Genomic DNA, 21,362 nt, shown 5'->3' with positions numbered 1-21,362 from the left:
CACCCCACCGCCTTCCCCCCTAGTCACCTGCAAAGAGCTGGTGTGGGTTGCTGCGCACCACGCAGAAATTAGAGCTTTGTTTTTCTGCATAATGTGTCATTCTTTGCATTCGTGAACTGCTTAGTGTAAAAATTAGCAAAATGGACAAACGGAGCAGCACGTGGAGGAGATCAGAATAGGCCTCTGCTGCTTCCTCTCAGCATAACATAGCAGATCAGCCTTTGAGCCTTGCTGCTAAAATCTTCCCTGTAGAAGAAGCTTTAGAGAGGGCAGGGGAAAGTTATCAGCTCAGAAATTCCCATCCACAGAAACAGAGCAACACCAGGACCTTATCACAGACAGTGGGATATATTTGTATGTGTAATATCTACAGCCCCCCTGCCTGTGAACCTTCAGGCATGAAGTTGTACGTGAAGTTGAGCACGAAACTAGCTTTCCAGAGTGCACAGCCTGGATTTTATTAATTAATATTTGAGGGGAGAAAAACCACAGCCATTGCACATGCAATAAAACATAAGCTGGTGATTTCATTTTTGCATCTTTTTCACATTGCTACAGCCATTTCCAAGGGGCTTTTTAATTGATGCAAACTATTTCTTTTTCTTCTCCTTCTCTATGCTGTTGAGTTTAATACCATCTTTTTCTTCAGTTCATGTGCAGCACTGTGGATCTTGCCAGCTGCATGGCTGCAGAATACAACATCACTCCTGACCGGGTGGACATATGCCTTATCAGCAACCTGACTTCCAACTACAGCCTGGGCACCTTGCAGGGATTCTGTGACAGTCCTTTGCCCAACTGCAACTTTCCAGAGGTATCGCTTGAAAAAAATGGGTTGCAGAGCTTGGTCTGAGAAGGAGCTATAAAACCTGTGTGATAAACCTCAGTGATTCAGAGGAAAGCAAGGTTGCTCCTGACTGACGTTATAGGACTGACACAGGCTACTACGCACAAACTTAAGTGTCTGAAGTTATTATCATGAGTCCACATTAATGTTTAAGTTCCTTCAGGGCTGAATAATCAGTAGGCTTTTATAATTGTTGGATCCTGCCTGTAGCAGGAGAAATGGCCTTTCTCTATGAAGTCCTTAATGGCATGCAGAACTGCAAGTCATTTCAAAGGAGTTTGTGGGTGCTCAGTGTTACTTGAAAATCAGTTCACTGAAAATCAGTGTCTAGTCATAGATTTAACCCTTCCCTCCCTTGTTTTATGTCCTGATGAAAAACTTTGCTTATATATTCTTTCACTAGGTATAGTAGGTTCTGGCCTCAGACAGGTTAGCAGCCCTGATAGTGGTCTGCTTCAATTTGCAAATGCAAATCCTACCTCTTCAGAACAACTTGTTTAAAAAAAATAAAAATGCTTCTAATGGCAAAAAAAAAACCAAAATATTTTTTACACACTGGTAGAATACTTTGCCGAAAAAAAAATCATGTTTTTGCATAGCTATTCAAGACCTTTCTCTGAGCTTTTAGGTCACAGCCATTACGTGTGTTGTCTACTGGAAACTGAAAAGGAAAAAAATCTATGTAGGGTGGGGGCAGAATTTATGTCAAGGTCATCTGGGTTTATGGGGACCTGGGACAGATTTATGACTGATGCTTTATCATCCAGATGTCCAAGGTGCTACTGAAAGGCTTGGTATCCCACTGAACCTATTTCTATTTAACCTAACAGGGATATGGTCCCTGTCTGATTCAGTGAGGTTTCTGAGACCACCATTACTGTGACTTTCAACCCTGCAAAGGCTCTTAGTATGTCCGCAGAAAGACCCAGGAACAAAATCTGGCACAATGGAGAACTAGAAATATTCTGTGCCCATCATGAGGTTGTCAGGAGTGCTGATTCCGGACAGAGAGGGATATTAAGCAATGAGGAACAACTATTTTGCATGCTGAGGATGCTATGGCACCCTTGAGCCAGGTCCTGCCGGTCAGTGGGCTAAGAAGTGAGGAGTCCCTCCCCAGTGCTCTGCAGGGGAGATGGTGGATCTGGTACAGGGGTTGTCTGTTGCCCCCCGTGTGATTTCAGGAGATGGTGGGATCCTACCCCTCAGCCACAGGGAACTTACAGAAACTGAAGAGTCAAGTTACAAGCTGTACAAGTTATTTTCTCTAATTTAATATATCAGCGATGAACTACTAATAAATGAGCTCAGAACATAAGCATATTTCTACTTCAACTAGGGCTTGCTTTTAACCGAAAGGATGGATTGCCTCAGGCATCTGATACAGGTTTTTTGCCAGAAATAGGCCTGTCCGGACAGAGTAGAAGCTTAAATCTTCACAGATTTGATAGCAGGAAGGTGATGAGCTGGATAACATGCCTCTCTTCATTTTACATCCATGCTAGCTTTCCCAGGAGCCATAAACGGCACCTGCAGTCTGCAATCACATTTGAAAACACTGGCATGCTAAACATTCAGCTCTCAGTGGCAGAAGTTGCTGCTCCACCCAGGTGTGGCAGAGGGCTCCACTACCACACACGCACACACTTCTGCAACTGCTGGCAGAAAAAATGATCATCGTTTTGGGCATTGGTAGAAGTTTGCCCAGCCTGTATCTTGCCGATGGATTCAGTGTGTCACATCAGCAGGGGCAATACTTTCCAACTGGCCTCAAGTGGGTATCTGTCCTGGGGGTGTGAATTGCTAATACCCTCGGTCCTGTGTATCGTGCAGATATGTGAATTCAAGTCCAGAAGTATTCCAGCATAACTGGCTGATGCTTTCTGCTAATTCAGTAACTGTGGCCAGGGCAAACCTACATCACAACCTTGGGTATACAGCTGTGAGCCCTATGCCTCTTGAGTGTAAAGCAAATAACGCCTGATGAAGAATGCAAGAGTTTTCCTCTCCATTGGTTCAGTTTTAACACTTAAATCTCCTGTAACGTGGGAGAATCCCACAGGCAGCCTCAGGTTTCTGTGTTCGGTCAGCTCAACTACATAACTCCCAATCCTTTTCTATCCCTCTATTTAGTTTCCTTTGTTTTCAGTTTTGATTTATCCAGCTGACATTCATCTCTCTTCTGTTTTTTTTCCCCTTTTTGTCTTTATACAGTACTTTACCTACAGTGTCTTATTGAGTCTCCTGGCCTGCTCTGTGTTCCTTCAGATCAGCTGTATTGGAAAACTGATCCTTATGTTAATCATTGAATTTATATATGTTCTCATTGTGGAAGTGCCAGGGGTCAACCTTTTTGACAATGCAGATCTCCTGGTTACAGCTAACACCTAGTAAGTGCCTTTCACTTCTGAAATCTTCACCTAGTTTCTTTCACCCAATGATTTCAGCGTGGCATTAGGTGGACGGGAGCTCCGAGGCTGTGGTGCAAGCAAGGGAAGTGCATGATACCAGAGAAGGCATGGCTGTAAACTAAAGGCTTTGTCAATGCTGCTCTCCACCTCTGAAGAGTAGGAGAACACAGTTCCCTTTAAGATCTTTTTAATATGGAACTTGACTAATGAACTATCTATTAATAACAAAATATAACTGGAATCAGAGTGGATCTGTATTTCTTTTTCTTCCAGAAATGGGGAGCTGTAGTTAGTCATTCTCACTTCTTCTGGTATTACACTCCCAATATAGAAATGTCTTTTCTTGAAAAAAGAGAAAAAAACCTCCAACAAACTTGAGCTGGCTCAGGGATGTGATAACGAACCACAGAGGTGTTCAGACATCTGGTATATCAAACCCACGTTGGGGTGGTGGAATGGTGGTGTTTGATGTTTGGCTAGTGATCTCCTGACAGTTGCTGTTGGACACGTGTCGGCATTTGAAAAGCCAGTATCACAGCTGGTCTCAGCACAATTCCCAGCAGAAGGGCCTGGGCTAAGTGGGAGTAGGCAGTTGCCCTTTTACTTACAAAAGGTAGTTTGTCATCACCAGGTCACACATTAATCGTGGTGGCAACCTCCTTCCACTGACATGGTTACCCCTCTCCTGAAGGTCACGCCAGGGAGGGAAATCTGGCACATCCGCAAAGCCGCCCTCCTCCACAAGTTTCATTTCTCACTGGGAGTTGCGTTGCTGTGTTAACTACTTGTTTTGATGATTTCCCCTGTAGGCAACAATTGTACTTGAATGTAAGTCAATAAAATCATGGTGTTGTCTAAAGGTGAACACGATGCTAGGATGTATAACAAGGAGAGCTGCCTGTAAGACTTGAGAAGTAGACCATTGCTCTGCTCAGGAGTGGGAAGGCCTAACCTGGAATATGTTTTCCAGTTTGGGGCAAGAAGGCAGTTCACGATAATGGAGAGTCCAGAGCAGCAAAGAACAATCAGAGATCTAGAAATCACCAATTCAGGTGAAACATTTGTCAAGGATCATAGCTGTGGTTGCTCCTGTCTTGGACAGGAGGGTTGGTTGAGAAGATTCCCATGGTCCTTCCCAGTGCTATCTTGTAGGTTATGAAATAGCTTGTGTAGTTGCTCAGATTTCTTGATGGTCATTAACCCCTTCAAGCTGGATGCACCTGGTTACTTCTGTCCTTCACATAAAAATTCCATGGTTTTAGCATTCCTGTGTGCCCAGTAATAATTAATGGAGGTATGGCTTTTACTGCCATTGGCAGTAAGCACTTAAATTATTTTTTTAACTCAAGCGAATGAAATTATGTAGGAAAGCCCATGGAGCTTTCTGTGGAGGTATGGGGAAAATGAGGTTTCCTTCCTTTTTTTGCAGATGTTATGTATTCCAACAGCAGAAGCTATTTAACATTTTCTAACACAATTAGAGAAATAAAAGCATTTTATATCCCAAATATCATTTCATTCTTGTAAGTCAAGCACTAAGCGAAATTACAGCACTTAAAAGTATAATTTACGTCACTTCACAATCAAAATGTCAGTAATAAAGTGGAGCAGGTTAGCATGTTTTCCCAGAAATAGCTTTCCATGATGCTATATTATCTCTAACTAAACGTACTTGTTTTGTCTGGGGAGCTCAACGGACAGCTATTTATTGTCCCAATGTCTGCCAGTCCATTTGTGTGTTGTGGGAAATGGGAGCTCAGCATGTAGCACACAGTTCAGAGATGTACTTTATTGTCCAGCTGATATTAAAAAAAAACCAACATGACCTCATACTACTTTAATTGGGTGCCGGTTGTAGCTACATAATTACTGTCTGCTCTGCAGCCATTGTGGTACTCTGACTAATTAGAAGTGATGCAGATGTCACTTCACACTTCTGTGTACAAACCAACCCAGCATGCAAGCAACTGAAAGGCTGATTATAGCACGTTGGGAGTTGCTAGACTTGGCTGCAGCAACACACCAGCGTGGTGACACATGAAGTATAACTGGATGCACAGAGCTACTATCATATTACCTTTTCCTTATGCAGAAGATAAAAGTAAATGCATTGGTTTTAAAGATGTGGTGGACCAATGTGATCTTCTAAGTTGAGTTCCTGCATAGTGGAGCCCAAAGAGCTTTGCCCGGTGATTTATTCATCAAGCCCATCATTTCTGTTCGAGCTGTGGTTTGTGGTTTAGAGGGCTGTCTGTCCTTGCCATCCTGGGAGAAGGGAGATGCTCCTGTCCTATGGGAGCTGTCCCCAGAATCAACCACCTTTCCTGCTAAAAATGTGCACTTAACTTGAGCGGAGTGTGTTTAGCAAGCTTCTCTCTGCATTACCTTCCAGTAATTAAAGAGCCATCTGCTACTGGAAATGTGTGTCCCATGGGGGAGCAACCTACCAGTGTAACGCCATTATTGCTTGCGTTGGGCATTTTCACTTATCCAAAGCATTATTGTAAATACTGGGTTTGCTGCGTTTCATAGTCTGTGCTGAAGATTTTAGAGCAAGCCTAACACCCACAGTGAGCTGCAGCCCCAGTACAGAGGGTCAGATCTGCCATGCTCCCATCATAAGACAGAGTAATAATGGGGGGCAGTCAGTTATCCTTGGCCAGGTAGTGATTTAGGGGAGTAGGGGGATCATGCTGCATGTGGGAAGTGTCTCCAACTCCAACTAGATCCAGTCTTTAGTGTGGGAGTCACTGTCCCCAGGGTTCCCAAACTGGGTCCACGTCCAAGCACACATGTTCAGAGCTGGAGCTGGCCAAGAGGCCGTGCAATAGCTCGTGTGCAAGACAACAGTGGGTTGCAGAATCCGTGTCAGAAGAAATTCCATGCTCAGAACTGCAGGAAATGTCTCAGAACAAACAAGGTTAGAGTCACTATGCTTTTATTTTTTTAATTTTATTGCCAGTTAGCCTCCCTTGGCTATTTCAATTTTGATTATTTGTATCTCTGATTCTGTAGTGAGAGGTTCCTCCCAGCCCCAGAAAACTGTGGCCTGAAGCTCTCGAGACAGCTGTGAGATTCTCAGGCTAAAGATGTATCACATTAGTAGATGCAAAGCTGTAATTGCATCAATGACACTACAGTAATTTTACCACTGATCTCTTTCTTTCCATTTAAATAGTGTTTTAAAAGATCCACATACATGGTTCTCAGCCACCTAATATTCCACCCACACTTGAGAAGAAACCCAGCAGCGTTAAGCAATCAATCAGTCAGGAACTCAGACAGCTACTACCTACCAGAAAGCTCCTTTCCATCCTTTCACTGTAAGAAAAGCACACCCTCCATCTTCAGCAGCTCTGCTTCATACGATACTTTGCAGTATTGTGAATAGTAATAGCAATCCGCATAAGGGTTTTCTGTAGTGCACTCGTGTGCGGTACCCATAGCTAGGCACAGCACTGGAGATGAGCAACTTGTAGAAGAAGGGAGTAGTGCTAGAGTTAAAGGAATTAAACACATTTCCATGCTACAATAAATGGGGAAGAGAGGAGCTATCCCTCACAAGATATTAGCCTAAGCTTCCTTCTTTAGATCAAATTTTCCAGCCTGACCTAATGAAGTAGTGACGGATGCACAAGCATTTGCTAAGCATCCCACGCTGACATTAAAATCCCAAATGATTCTCTGCCTCTTAATGCTTCTTAGATGTTTTAACCACATTAACTGTGTTGCACCATCACTCTGGATTTTTGAGTGTAGCTCAGACGACCTCCCCCCCCCCATCTTTTTGTAGTTTTCCGCTTTAAAAGGGCTATAGCCCCACACAGTGTTAGAGGTGCCACATTGCAGAGGTGCTGTTGAATGAGGTGCAGAAGGACAACTGCTGGAGGGAGCCAAACACTCTACTAACTTTGTGTTTGTGTTTTTTTTTTCAGCATGTCTGTAAATGCAACGTTACCATGGTGAGTCACTTTGGCATGAAATATTTTTATGGGTTTTTGTTGGTAGGCATTTTCTGTTCACAAGGTGCAATATCAGCATGTTGACTCACCAGCGGTGTCTGGTATTTGACTACGTATTGCTGTGAGCTGCTGCAAATGTCCTAAGTGGACTGAGTATTGCCCTTTTGTATGTATAGCTACACTCAGAGCATCCTCTTTCGTGTGGGACCTATGTCGACTTGCTTTATAGAGCATCTCGTAGAGCTTACTTGCAATTACAAGTCAAAGGTTTTATCAAAATAATACTTTCATACTGTATAACTCTATATTTCAGATTAAACAGGTTTTATTTACTTGCTTGTCAGAAGGGATGGGACTGTGTCATAGTGCTCTTTTCAGCTTATAGAATACTTACAAAACAAAGGCCATTAAGAAGTGACTAATTAGAGAAGCAGTAAGTGTAGAACAGTTGCAGACTTAGGAGGCTGGGGAAGCCAGTGCAGGAGACACAGTGAATACAGTCTGAAGAGCTGTCAGCATTTCAGTTTTGCCAAGCATAGTGGTGGCTGAGCATGTAAAGCCATTCTCTAAAAAATGGCTTTTATATTGATGTTAACCCTTTTTAAGAAGTTGGATTAAATTTCCAATTTCAAAGTCCTGCTTTAGAAACCAGCACCTATGAGCCAAAGTCCTCAGCTTTTTGCAGGTATTGTTTGTCCCTTTACCAACACGTGCTTTGAGAGGAAAGAAAAAAGCTGTTTTCTTCAGAGGTTGGTTAGCTTTAAAGTGGGAACTGCAGAGCGTGGCTAAGCTGTGTTCCTCCATGCTGAGACTAACTGGGAAATTCTGCTCTTCCGTTGCCTGCAGCTCTCCAGCGATGACACGAGTCGCACTGAAGATTGTGACCCCCGTCATCATTACCGTCTTTGTCCTGGCACTGTACTTGCACGCCCAGCAAGTGGAATCCACAGCAAGGCTTGATTTCCTCTGGAAACTCCAGGTTAGTGGGTGTTTGCTGTGTTGGAGGAATACACATAGGCATTGGCATTAATATAAAACTACTGAGCTATTCACTATTGAGTTGAGAAGTGTTACAGAGTGCCTTTGAACTTAATCTGGATCTGGCATATAACTGGGCATACCAGTAATGCTCTGCTCTTTTTGGTACTTTGCATACTCAGTGCTTCTCATCCTGGTTATTTACTTTAACCCCTTGTTTCCTTGTAAATGCACTTTGGATGGTCCCACAGTAAAGGGTTATAGATCTGAAGATCGAGGTTAATGAATTTGGGCAACTGAGCCTGTCACTGTTGCAGGAACCTGTAATCTAACATGATTTGTAAATATAAGAAGCCCATGTTCACTGCTGAATTGTTTCCCGGGGTTCAGTGAGCTTTAGTTCAGGGGTGCGAAAGATTCACATTTGTATTTTCATTCACTTTCTTGTTAAGCAGTCGGAACTGGCTTGATATCCAGCCTTCATTAGCCCCTAGGCTGCAGTACTGGATAACCAACACACTACGGATAACGCCACACTGTGCTCCTGTCCCTGGGTTCAGGGTTAATGTTTTCACTACTTGTGCCCACAACTCATGTTGGGGCATTGTATGTGATTCTCAAGCAAGCAGGACAGGTCTCAGCTCTGCCCAGGACGCATTGCTGAGCTGTGTTCGTCCACGCCAAGGCCCAAATGTACCAGGAAAGTCTTTCCTTTTTCTGGCTCCAGCTCTCCAGCAATGACAAAAGTCACTGGAAAAAAAGATCTGAAGAATACTCATTTCAAAAGACTGTATGTTTTGCCTGGTGCCTCTGCTGAAGCGGAGGGTGCTGTACACCGGACAGCTCTTCGGGGCTCCTGTAAGCTGAACCGCTCTGTGCGACCCCCAGTCTCAGCTGCGCCTTCCCCAGGCCTTGCCTGACCCTGTTTTTTCCTTTGCTCAGAAATATTCAAAATGGCAAAAAGTAAAACAAGGGGGGGAAAATACTGCTGCCATCAGGTAATGAGGGAGAGAGAGGTGATCAGTACACACACCTCTGTACCTTTACCTACAAACCAGAAGCAATGAACTGAGGTAATGCTGGTACTATGCAAGTCTGCAAAGAGAAATCAAATCTGGTTCTGAAGCTGATTAATCTAGTGAACTCTAAATGCTTGTTTTATTTTAGTCACCTAGGCCTAGGTACATCCTAGGTGGCCTAGGTACCTCCTAGGTACGTCCTTCCTGAAGCTCTGGTTCCATCTGAACATTAAACCCAAATCCACACCTGTTAGCGCAGAAACAAGACAACCATCCTCCTCATGTTTCCCTTTGCCCGGACATACCCCAACTACCACAGGAGACACGGGCTTTACAAGCTGGTGAAAATTCCTCTCCAGAGTGTTGGACTGGCCTGTTTCATGGGCTCCATGGTAACTGTACTTCATGACCATCATTGCACCTCAGCAAACCTTGTGGAAAAGGAGGGTCCTTTTATTTAGCTACATGAGCGTTTGGGTGGTGCAGGGAGGAGATTATAATTCAATGCCACTCATGCACTCAGACTTTAGCAATGGTGAGCTGTCTTTGTTCTCCTGAAACCTGTTGTGCTTGACTGGGAAAGCCAAATGTGTGTTTTTGAGGATGGTGGGATGGCGGTGGAGTTCCCCAAAAGGACCAGACCTTGTCCAGATTACCAAATTCAGGGCCCAGAAATATAACAACATTGGATTTTGGTGTTATTCTGTGCCTGCTTTTACATCCACACATGCATACAAAGAGACGGACCATCTTCCACTGCAAAGCACGTTTCTGCATCTCTCTGGTTCTGCCCTCCTTTGCAGTTTCCCCCTTTCTTCTGTTTCTTTCCTCCCTGCAAGTTCATTTTCAGCTTTTTTTCCCTCCCTAGAGCAGTTACCAAAAGAGTAAGCACATCACTGTCTCTCTCCCTCCTAAACTAGGCCACTGAAGAGAAAGAAGAAATGGAGGAGCTGCAGGCCTATAACAGACGCCTCCTCCACAACATTTTGCCAAAGGACGTGGCAGCCCATTTCTTGGCTCAGGAGCGGCGAAATGATGAACTGTACTACCAGTCCTGTGAGTGCGTGGCTGTCATGTTCGCCTCCATAAGCAACTTCTCAGAGTTTTACGTGGAGCTGGAGGCCAACAACGAAGGGGTGGAGTGTCTGAGACTGCTCAATGAGATCATTGCTGATTTTGATGAAGTAAGTCGCAGAAAATCTGGGTGGACAGAGTGAACTGAATCAATGAGTTTAGTTGGGCTTTGCTGAGCTCCTGAAGGAAGGTGGCTTATTGAATCCTTGTGCCATGGTTCATTTCTCCTCACTCTAGAAGTCTTTAATTCTTTTTTTTTTCCACATTAAAATCTCTTCTATTCCCTTGTTGCTCCTCTGAATATCTAATCCCCTTTCTTCCTATACTTTGAGTAGCAGAGGCTCTGTCCAGTGCTTTGTAGTGCTTGTACCAAGGGAGGACACATGGCAAGGACATTACCAGAATGTATGTGTTTGTCAAGATTTATTCGTTTCTTTTGCTCTTCTGAAACAGATAATAAGTGAAGACCAATTTCGGCAGCTGGAGAAGATCAAAACCATCGGCAGTACATATATGGCTGCATCAGGCCTCAACGATTCCACTTACGACAAGGAAGGGAAGACACATATCAAAGCTCTGGCTGATTTTGCCATGAGGTTAATGGACCAAATGAAATACATTAATGAACATTCATTCAACAACTTCCAGATGAAGATAGGTAATGTCACTGTGTTTACAGGGTTAAGTACAGGTAGTGGTCATTCCAAGCTGGGGATTTTATGGAGAGCAAAAAGCATAGATGGTACCTTAGCTGTACAGTGATGTTAATTGTCTTGTGCCTGGTGACCACTTTGGCCTCTCTGAAACATCAAAGCAGTTTTGTTAGGGTAGCAGCATTATTACTGCAGCTCCCTGGAGAATTAGGAGCAGTTGGGCAACCGAGCTTGGCGCAGAGAAGCTCTTACCACAGCATGTTCTCACATGGTGGTTGAGCTTGGGCTCATTTTGCCTGTGATGTGCTCCCTGCCCACACCCCCCGTGGTCCCCATCTCTGCCATTCTTGGACATTAAATTGTCTTTCAAGTCAGAGAATAAAAAGAGACAGAAAAAAGAGAAGGAGAAGAAATGTGAGGATGTCTTTTGGTATTTGTTCTGGAAGGCCACCAGGCTGCTGCCTTGCAGGCGCTCAGCATTGCAGCAGCTGTGTGCTGACTTCCAAGTGAGCAGTTTGCTTGGCAGCTGGATGGCAAATAAACCTTATCCTGTTATCTGGTACTGGAAAGTAGCCCTGGCTTGAGCAGATCCAGCCCATGCTGCCAGTTAGACAGGCATAATGGATCAAAGAAGCCAGCTTTTCTTTAAAAGTTTCTTTCCCCACAGTTTGGCCGTTGCTTTACATGTCAGAGTAAAGCACAGCTAGAACCAGTGAACTTCAGGATGGTTTTTTTTGTCTGAAAAGTAACTTGCCTCAAGCTTCATGTGATTCACACATGATGGCTCTGAGCATTGCGGGATTTCTCCTCTCCCTTCCAGGCCTCAATATAGGTCCTGTCGTAGCTGGGGTGATAGGAGCACGCAAACCCCAGTATGACATATGGGGCAACACGGTGAATGTAGCCAGCCGAATGGACAGTACAGGTGTGCCTGACAGGATTCAGGTAAGGAATTCACTGGAAAACTTACATTGCCAGCCCTGTATCATTTACAGCTTTTGAAACTTAATTAGTATTGGAATTTTGGTTTCATTTTATTCCTTTATGCCATACATTTACTTACACAGTACTGAAAGAAAAGCCAACTGGGGAGTGCTGATGGTACCATCAAGTTTTGCCTTTTAATCTTGACCAACTTTGCAACCTTTGGTCAAAAAAACTTGCAGTTTAGTTCTGGGTGGAAGCGTTGAGCTGAGTTTCCTTCCCCGAGTGCCTCATTGGCATTATGAGCACAGTCCTGCTGTGATGCTTACTCACTCGTGCCACCGGCTTTGCTGTTTGGCTACGTGCAACTGTAGGTTGTTTTATTTTCAAGGGCTTGATTCAGATACATATGTCTGTAAATCACTTCTCTGTTCACAATGCCATATGTGTTGTGAGGCTAGCAAGGATCCAGGCATCAGTGGGATGGGGATACCTAACTAAAGAAAGAGGATGGTTTAAGGGGTTAATGGAAACTGTCTTGTGATCAAACATCTCCTTGGCCTTCAGACAGTGACCTTTCCAGCGATTCAATTCCACTGTCCTGCTTTTGCTGAGCCAATGTCCACAGTAACACATTGTCATTCCTTGGGAAAGTACTGAAGGCATATAAAAATAGTTAGAGTATCTGATGTAAAACCCAAGAGGGGAAGCCATGCTGTTTCTTTCCAATTAAGCTGTCAGTTAACTGGATCGATATTTATCCAACACCCTTTAAGCCTTCCTATGAGATAGTCTGTGAACATTTTTCATTCTAGTTAAGCAAATCAGCACAGCAATGTTACAGCAATAGGAAGCCAGAAATGGAAATATTTAAAGCCACCTGAAAAAAGGGTGAAAAAATACATTGTAATAAATAAATGTCTCCGGAAATCTGGTCTAAAGACTAATAACTTCTGTTATTCTGCAGCACAAGTGATTATTTTTTGAAAGGCATCTGCAGAGAGAATTTGGATGCCAGCTAGAGTATTCCATTCATTCGGCCTTTCTCATTGCCCGCTGCTTTCTCCTTCATAGAAGGAAACCCCTGACTGACTCCTCCTAAATTGTACATCCACTGTGTAATTTCTAAGTAACGTTTGAGGACTTTTAAAATATGTTTAACCTGTTTTCCTACTACCACTCCAGTGATATAATGAATGCATCTGAGCAGACTGAACTGCCAGGTGTGTTTTTAAAATTGTGACTCATTTGTTTCTTTTTATCCTGTGACCTCCTTGAAAAATGTGGTTTTCCCCCAGTTGCGTGCCGTGAGTGACTTCTGTAGTTTCTCAAGGTTGTGTTTGTTCTGCAACTTGTGCCAAACTTTTAGTTAGTGATCAATATGCAAAAGTCGACTGACTTAGAAACAAAATAGTTGAGCCTACTTTAATTTTGCCCGTGGATTACTCCAAAAGCAAATGAAAAGACTGTGTAGAAGGCATGACAAGCATCTGCTGACTCTTGTTTATTCTGCAGGTAACCACAGACATGTACCAGGTTTTAGCAGCCAACAACTATCAGCTGGAATATCGAGGGGTCATTAAGGTCAAAGGCAAAGGAGAAATGACCACCTACTTTCTAAATGAAGGGCCTCCAATTAGTTAGCACCGATTGCAGCGTCACTCGAAGATGGAATTTGCATTACACAAGATTGTGAATTGGAGAAGAATCACTTTTTGGCAGTGAAGTTGAAAACGCAGCGCAGTTGAAATTTCACACCGTGACTCTAGAGCCGGTATCAGCAAGCTCTTTGGCCACCCATCATGAAAGGCAATCGAAAGAAACCACCTTGGAGTTGTTCCTGGCTGAGTGCGAAGTCGACCAAAGATGTGTACTACAGAGTTCACAGATAAGACATGAATTTGGAATTTTGAAAAAAGGCTGCTATCACAGGATGATATAAGAAGCTATTTAAGTATTTATTGACGCAACACAACATTTACTTGGTTGAAGGAATGTATGATTCACTACAAAGCATTATTTTGGAATGGATTTGCACTCCCATAATGTTTCCATCCCATACTGCCAGCTATTTGAAGTGTACCACTGTGCTTTTATTAGCTGTTTTGAATGGGCTTTCAAAATTGACACCCACTGTTGCAGCACACAAAAAGGCCTTTTAGAAGGGCATTGGTAATGTTTTAGTGTGAAAAGACATTATAGCCCTGGCCCCCTCTTTTCCCTTCTACATGGCTAAATGACTGCTCTTCTGAGCGGGGCTGGCGCATCTGAGGAAGGGGAAGATCGAGATAAAGAAAGATGGCTCTACAACCATATTTATTAAAAAGTCTTCTGTGCTCTTCTTTGGTATATATCAGTTTACATGGGAAAGACTAGATGTAAACAAGAGACACTTTGTGGGGGGAACTCCCCTGAAATTTGTTGTGGTTTTTTTTTGTATTTTTTATTTTGTAATATTGAAAACATGGAGATCTAACAGATATACCAAATTCTATATTTTGTAAATTATATATAAATTAGAAGGCAGGCTGTCCACACCAAGGTGTGGTGGGAGGTGTATATAACCTGTAGACTTTTGTGTAACTTTTTTGTGCATAATACTCTGACTACAGACTTGGCAGTTTTCAGATTATCACTATACAATCAACCAACAACAAACAGGTGAGTTTCCAGGCTGAATCAGATGCATTTTAAAATGAAAATCCAGAAAAATCTACAACCCCAAAGAAGAGGAAAAAACAAAACGCGGTAGTCACACAGTTGTTCCATGCAGCATTCAAGCGGAGGGTGGCGTCTTAACAAGTGGAAACAGGACCTTTTGAGTTTTAGCTACTGAGACAGTATCAGTCAAACATGTCAAAAAGAGCTCTAAGCAAATCTTCTAACTAACTCTAACAGGAGCTCTTATAAGAAGAGAAAAAAAAAAAGCTCATTTGAACTTTTCTTTTAAAGAAATCATTTTTCATAGGTGGTCTTAATAGAATCCTGCTGATATGAGAGTTGTCTGATATTGTAACTGCCATTTAACAAGGAACTATGTACTGCAGCATCGACTTGACTTTCCTGTAGTGGGCACTTATTTAAACTGAGACACAGATTTTCAATTTTCAGGAATTAGGTGATCTTCAAAAAAAGGTTATGATGGCAAGTGTGTATATGAGGTGGGCGACCTTCAAATACAGTGCCATTGATACGGTGTTGGACATCTTTATCACTAGTGGGGGTTTATGAATAGTTCACTGTTATCATTTATGTACCTTTTTTAACTATTAAAGAAAAATCCCTTGATATTTTATTAAAAAAAAGAATTTTAAAAAAAAGCTATATTTTTTTATATTCTATGAGGGGAGAGTTTTGATATTGAATTTGGCTAGCACTAAAAATGACTCCAATCTTTTGACATTTAATAAAGTTCTTTTCCACTCTTCTCAGGGCAGAATTATTGTAGTACTAACAGCTTAATGATTGCACTATGGTGGTGGTGATTTATTTTTTCCTAAACAACGAGAATAACTGAAAATCCATGGGCCTGTCTTAATTAATTTGCTGTATTGCTAAGCATAACCCGAGCATTAAGCCATTTAAACTTGAGCTTAAATGGCATCGCCCCTTTCCTTCTCCCTTCCACTAGGAAACATCTCTGAAAAGTATAGTATATTGACTTCTGTAAAACTGCCAAGTCTGCCCTTGTACTATACTTTCGCTCCTTTACATCTTTCCTGGTTTGCAAAATACTTAAGTTGCATCACGCTCTTATGCCCTTCTCCCCCCCTCCACCTTCCATCCCTTTTACCCCCTCACTGAGTTTCATTACCTTCATGCCATACACTCGGTTTTAGGTTTGCTTTCTGCTTTACAAAAGTCTGCAGTCTTCTTAACTTTTGATTCATCTTATGAAGTTGTGTTGTCAATGAAATTTCAAGTCCCCAGTATCTCTAGCTGTGATTGTTGACAGTGTGTCATGATCATTTCAAGGGGTATTCACACACTCTTTACTCTGGATCTTGCAAAAATGGATACAGTTATGATTTCCCATGGAAATTGAAATCTATTTAAGTAATTTAACTATATTAAACACTGTTTCACTGGTGAAGTGTCTCTGTTTTATTTTAGCTGCATCTGGCTAGTGAAGAGATCAGATGTAAGTTGTGTAGGAGATGCTGAATCTGCGAACAGAAACATCCAGTTCTTGACTACCATCGATGGATGGCCGTTTGGGCCACACCGGTACTACGCAATACCCAGTTACAGAGCCCCAAGGGCTTGGCTGCACGGCGAATGTCCCCCGGGTCCCTCTCGTGCACCCGCTTGCCTTGAAGCGTTAGTCTCAGGGTAGCTGACAAAGCCTTGTTGTGGGACTGTGGTTAAATATATTGGTATAAATTAATAGCTTAATTTTGTGTGTGTGTGTCCTATTTTTTAAAAAAAAAGGTGTGTATTTTAAAAAGTGCATCGCCTTTGCCAAAGAATTCCCCAGGTACCTCGATACTTGTCCTCTCAAGGACACCTGGAAGGAGGCAGCAGTGCTTGCCAATGCCACATTTTCAATCTTCACAGGTAAACGTAACTGCTGCACGTAACTATACCAATTAACAGAAGCCTGAAGTATAACTGAGAAGCAAAAAGCTGCAGCTTTCAACTGACTTCTTTAGTTGAGGAGATACTACACAGGCAACTAAGAACCGAATTACTTACAATCTGTTATTTGTTAGGAGGGCTTTTATAAGTGTACTGAGAATATAGCTGCATGAACGAAAAGCCATGAAGTACTTAAAAGTATCAGTCTTTAAGAAAGATGGTGAAGAACCATTTAATACTTTACATGTTCTCCTACATAATCATACAAACAGCAATTTAGGACATTATCTGATGTAAGCAATTTTTGAAAATATCTGGAGAAGGGTACTCCCCAGCGGAGGGAAGCCAGTAGACTCCTGTGCTGTGCCCTCTCATTTAAATTGCCGCACACGCTGACTGGCTGAACTATTTTCCCTAAATGCACCTTTTCCCATCCAAAAAGCATTTAAATCAGTTTTAAGGTGTTCAGCCACTTCTCCCCAACACAAAGCTGGCTACATCAAGTATCTGCCCGCACATAATAAGAATGATACATTTGGGACGCACCAAATTTCTTACGTGTGTGTCCTGCGCTGCCACTATCGCTGGCCTTGCTGTCCGCGCATTACACAACATACGTGGACAATGACTATGCCCAGAGGCAAATATTTTCATTCTGTTAACCCTCCCGCCTGCTCCTCAGGGCACCATCACTTCCAGTTTGAAGTTTGGGGGCGGGTGGGGAGAGATAGCTTGGGATGCAGCCTGAAAAGGGGCAGTTCGGCTGGTTTAAGCTGAAAAACTCCATTTCCATTCTCTTGATCCTCTCTGTCCCAGGCTTTTCAATTGAAGGAGCCAGAAGCACCTGGGCAGCGTTGGCCAGGACCGAGAACACTGAATTTCAGGCAGGATGGGGGACGGCAGCAGCAACATTCTCCTGCCGTCTGGCAGCCAGGTAGCTTACTGTAAAAAGCAGGGTTATATTTTTTAATTTCTGTCCCTGAGCACCTCACAGTCCCCGCCTGTCCTGCTCTGCCCTGGCACTTTGCTGGCAGTGCTGGCGACGAGGCCGTGCTGTTGGAGCCAGCCCCGCCGTCCCCCGTGGTCCCGCTGCAAGCCGGTGCGGAGAAGAGCAGGTGAGCAGGCGGTGGGCGCTAGGTGGGAATTACAGCAGGGGTGCAGCACGGCGAGAGCCCGGCCTCGACAAGCTCAGAGGCAACGCTGGAGCAGCACAGGTGCCGTTTGAGTAAAAAGCTCCACAGGAGAACAGCGAGAGAGCACAAGCTTCCCCTGTAAGCAGCTGGCCCCAGAGATTTTTTTTGTTTAAACACGGGAATTTCAGATGCAAATAACTATTGTCATCTACTGGAAACAGACTTGTGTAGCCTTGGCCGAGCGCTGTTACCACTGCTGCTGAGCAGTCCCACCGGATCAGGCTGAAAGCAACACAACCCCCCTTCCATCACGGGGGAGAGGAGAGCACGTCACAACCTAAAGGCAGCCGCTCCTTCCAAAGTACCTGATTATACACAAACTATCAAATGCAACTTACAGATAAGCAAAAAATAATCATCCCAGGCTGTGCGTGTCACCATCCAACCCCCCCACCACCCTGGCAGCACAGCAGTCAAGGGTGCAACAGCACAAGACCCTACCATACCTGCTGCTCCTCGCTACAAGGGTGCCCTTGAAAGGCTCCAGAGGAGGCCTCCCCACCTAATGGCAAACTTCTTCTTGCGTGGTGCAGCCCAGGGTCCAACAGGAGCCATAAAACACCTGTTCTGTGGCAGCAGAATCTGACGCTGTGAACCTTGAGTCCCACCAAAGCCAGGACAAAGCTGTTACCAGCGACCCTGCCGTGCCGTCAGGACAATGGTTTCAATTCCTTCCTCTACTGAGGGGATAAGAGCCGAGACTCTCCTGCTCTCACCACTCAGGTATGCTTGGTGCTCTCCTGTCCTTCAAGTGACTGCTGCCGTTCAGTCTGAAACAAAATACAGGCTAATGGACATCCTACCTCTCCCGTTCACCTGCTCAGCAAGCAGCACAGCACAGCATCCCGGCACAGCCATGCCTGGGGGATGGGGAGAGAACACCAGAAGAAAGAGAGCCACAGAGTGCCGACTTGATGCTACACACCTCCTGCTAGGAAACAGGGCTCACCTCAAGTTGCCCGTAGAACTAGAGAGATGCAGTGTGTGTCCTGAAAAGGGCAGGAAGAAGGCAGATTAGAGCTGGCTCTGGAGTTATTTCTTGTCATGTTTCACGTTGAAAGCAGGCACCGCAACTCCCCCAACTAGGCGAGCGCAGGAACACCCAGCTGATAGTCCTTCTCTCTTGCCCTCTCTTCTCATGGCATTTCTGCAGCAGCTTCAGTACAAGAGATGGCACATGTTCTCATTTGCTTTAAAGCTTTGCATGGTGCTTGACAACTAGGGCGTGTTCTTCAGCTCTGCGCAGTATACAGGTTAGTGGGCTAATCCTACAGTGTCACTCGTGGGTCCCTACTGCAAGCTGAGGTGGACGCCCAGGTTGGAGCTTTGCATGCCATACCGGAGCCAGGTACCCGTACAGTGCCTATGCAGCCCCCGCTAAGTGTCCCTTAAACCTTCTGAACAGGTACTTGTCCTCAACCTGTCTCAGGAGTCTTTGCCTCTGAGGAAGAAAGAAATATTACCCGGGAAAACAAAGACTCCATAAATGCTCCAGGAGGTCTGAATGACTTTTGGATAGCTCTGTAAAGTCAGGAGAGCAAATGGGGGTGTACCAATTGACAAAAGTGCTCCGTAAAGTTCATTAGCAAACAATTTGATCAATAAAACTGATGAACCACAATTTTGTTAAGTAAAAGAAGCTGGTACAGACACTGTGAGACCGTTTGGCCTTACCAAAATAAAGGGTACCTGGAATATCTGACCAGCTATGACTGGAACTGCACGTGCAGCCGGATGCTCCAGGGTTCCTTAGAGTCCTGTTGAGAGATCAGCTGGACTCTTGCCAACACAGGGCTGCAAGTGCCATTGCAGCAGACCCCCTACTGCTGCCCTTCTCCTCAATTACCTCCAATCAGGGAAAACCCCTCCTGTAACACATCCCTTTAGATTAACACCAATTCAGCAAGCATGGATTTTTGCAAGCCGTTAACATATATCTAGAATGCTATTTATTCTGACAAAAAGCCGATTCGAAATAGCATGGGTTTAGTGTTCGCAAATGTTAATGGGCTTCTTTTTTCAATACAACCCAGGAAAGCAAAAAACAATCATACCATAGTATGTGGAAATGCAGTGGAAATGGGGAATGAAAGGTAATATCCCTAAACAGATGTTCCTCAGTCCTTTGATGAAGAGACTATCAATATATTAAAGAATCCACAGTGAACGGTAAGTAATCACGATGTCTGCAAAGGAAACTGGTTTCCATCATCATCTAGTTCTCTGCTAGCTTTGATATAGCTAAAAGTCAATCCAAGTAACACACACATACATTCCCTCATAGAAGGCTGCATTCTTTTCTGCACCTCTCTCTCCCTCTCTCTCTTGACATATTCTTATATATGTTATACACATGTGTGTGTGTCAGTCTTCCATGAAGCAGTGTGAAAGGAGAAGGGTCTACACATTTTCCAGGGTCTGAAAAGTTATTTCCTAGCAAAATCTGACAATTCGCAAATGAGACAAGTTCTTATCCCCACCTATTGGCCCAGACATTGAATACAAGAGAGCAGACCACTATGAAAAACCTCAGATATTAAAGAAAAATACGCAAGGAAGAATGTGATTAAATCTCTAGAAGCTCACATAGGGGACTCTGAGGTAATCAAACCTCAAACAGCATTATACACACCGTGTAGAAGTCAGTCAAACTTTTGGCTGTCCCTTCCTGAAAGTGAATGTAAACAGTGACACTTTATTCAAAGAAAAATATGGTACTGTGGGCATTGGATCAACCCATTCCAACCTTAAAGAGAGCTTAGTTTATAAATACAGCATGAATTGGGCTCTGCTTCTACTAAATCCCACAGAAAAATCAAGCGACTATGAATGGCCCTGTACAATTCAAACTAAAATAAGGCATGTTGTTCAGGAGAGTAGTCATCTTCCGTCAAGTTCCTCTTCATAAGTCTAATAACTCAAGTATCTGGTAAAATCAGCAGGGGAGCACCTACTATTTCTCTGAATGCTGAGTTTGTACAAGCAAATGGGAAACCCTGGGAATTTTCAGTGAATTTTCAGCTCCAGCTTGGCCTGGGTGTGTCTTGTTTCTCATCTCACACAAAATTTCAGCAAGTTCTAATATTATAGTCAAACTAAAGTAATACGTTCAAACGCCATGTTTTTAGCACCTAGTAATATCAGGTAATGAAGAACAGTCATGCTCATTAACTTTTCATTGTGAAATGGGATTTTTATCAGTGCCATAAAAACAAGCAAACAAAACCCCAACTGTCTTCTATTACACTGACAGTTGCATTTGTTCATTATACCTGCTAATCAGCAATTAGTTTAACGCCAGCATAACTGGAATGGAATAATGGTTCCAGATGCTATGACAAAGGACGTTTTCATTCCTTAAAAATGCATCTTTAGGAATAGCAGGGAGGGAAGATGTCTCAGAAAAACCAAGATTCTCTGCCAACGTATAAACTCAAGAAGTGATGCAACAGAAAATTCTTCATGCGCACAACAGCCCGAGTTAAAAATGAAGCAGTACTTCAGGCATTCATAATAGCTTCCCTGCTTATCAATGGAGGTGAAGTGAAAAGATAGGTATGAGGACTCTTCTAGACTTTATAAGCAAGATAAAACCTGTTTTTACACTTAAAACATGAATAGCTATATTTTTCATTCATTGACTTAAAATGGTAAAGGACTGCTTTTCACCTTTTCTGGTGTCCAGAGTTCAGAAAGGTGGACTGAATGCTAATACTAGCAAAC

At 43.4% G+C, this 21,362-nt stretch overlaps 1 protein-coding gene across 1 annotated transcript in view; it reads left to right on the top strand.

Annotated features, from left to right (window-relative positions):
- ADCY5 (adenylate cyclase 5) overlaps window positions 1-15,045 on the top strand; it is a 222,750-nt gene extending 207,705 nt beyond the window's left edge. The window contains exons 14-21 of the mRNA XM_075512053.1: window positions 650-814; window positions 3,062-3,237; window positions 7,194-7,220; window positions 8,067-8,199; window positions 10,138-10,401; window positions 10,745-10,949; window positions 11,765-11,889; window positions 13,384-15,045. Of these exons, the coding sequence (XP_075368168.1) occupies window positions 650-814; window positions 3,062-3,237; window positions 7,194-7,220; window positions 8,067-8,199; window positions 10,138-10,401; window positions 10,745-10,949; window positions 11,765-11,889; window positions 13,384-13,512 (1,224 nt within the window). The 3' untranslated portion in view covers window positions 13,513-15,045. The remainder of the gene's footprint in view (window positions 1-649; window positions 815-3,061; window positions 3,238-7,193; window positions 7,221-8,066; window positions 8,200-10,137; window positions 10,402-10,744; window positions 10,950-11,764; window positions 11,890-13,383) is intronic.
- Window positions 15,046-21,362: the final 6,317 nt, after the last annotated feature.

The sequence above is a fragment of the Mycteria americana genome, chromosome 9 (genome assembly GCF_035582795.1).
Source record: "Mycteria americana isolate JAX WOST 10 ecotype Jacksonville Zoo and Gardens chromosome 9, USCA_MyAme_1.0, whole genome shotgun sequence".
NCBI lineage: Eukaryota > Metazoa > Chordata > Aves > Ciconiiformes > Ciconiidae > Mycteria > Mycteria americana.
This window is presented reverse-complemented; position numbering and strand designations above follow the sequence as displayed.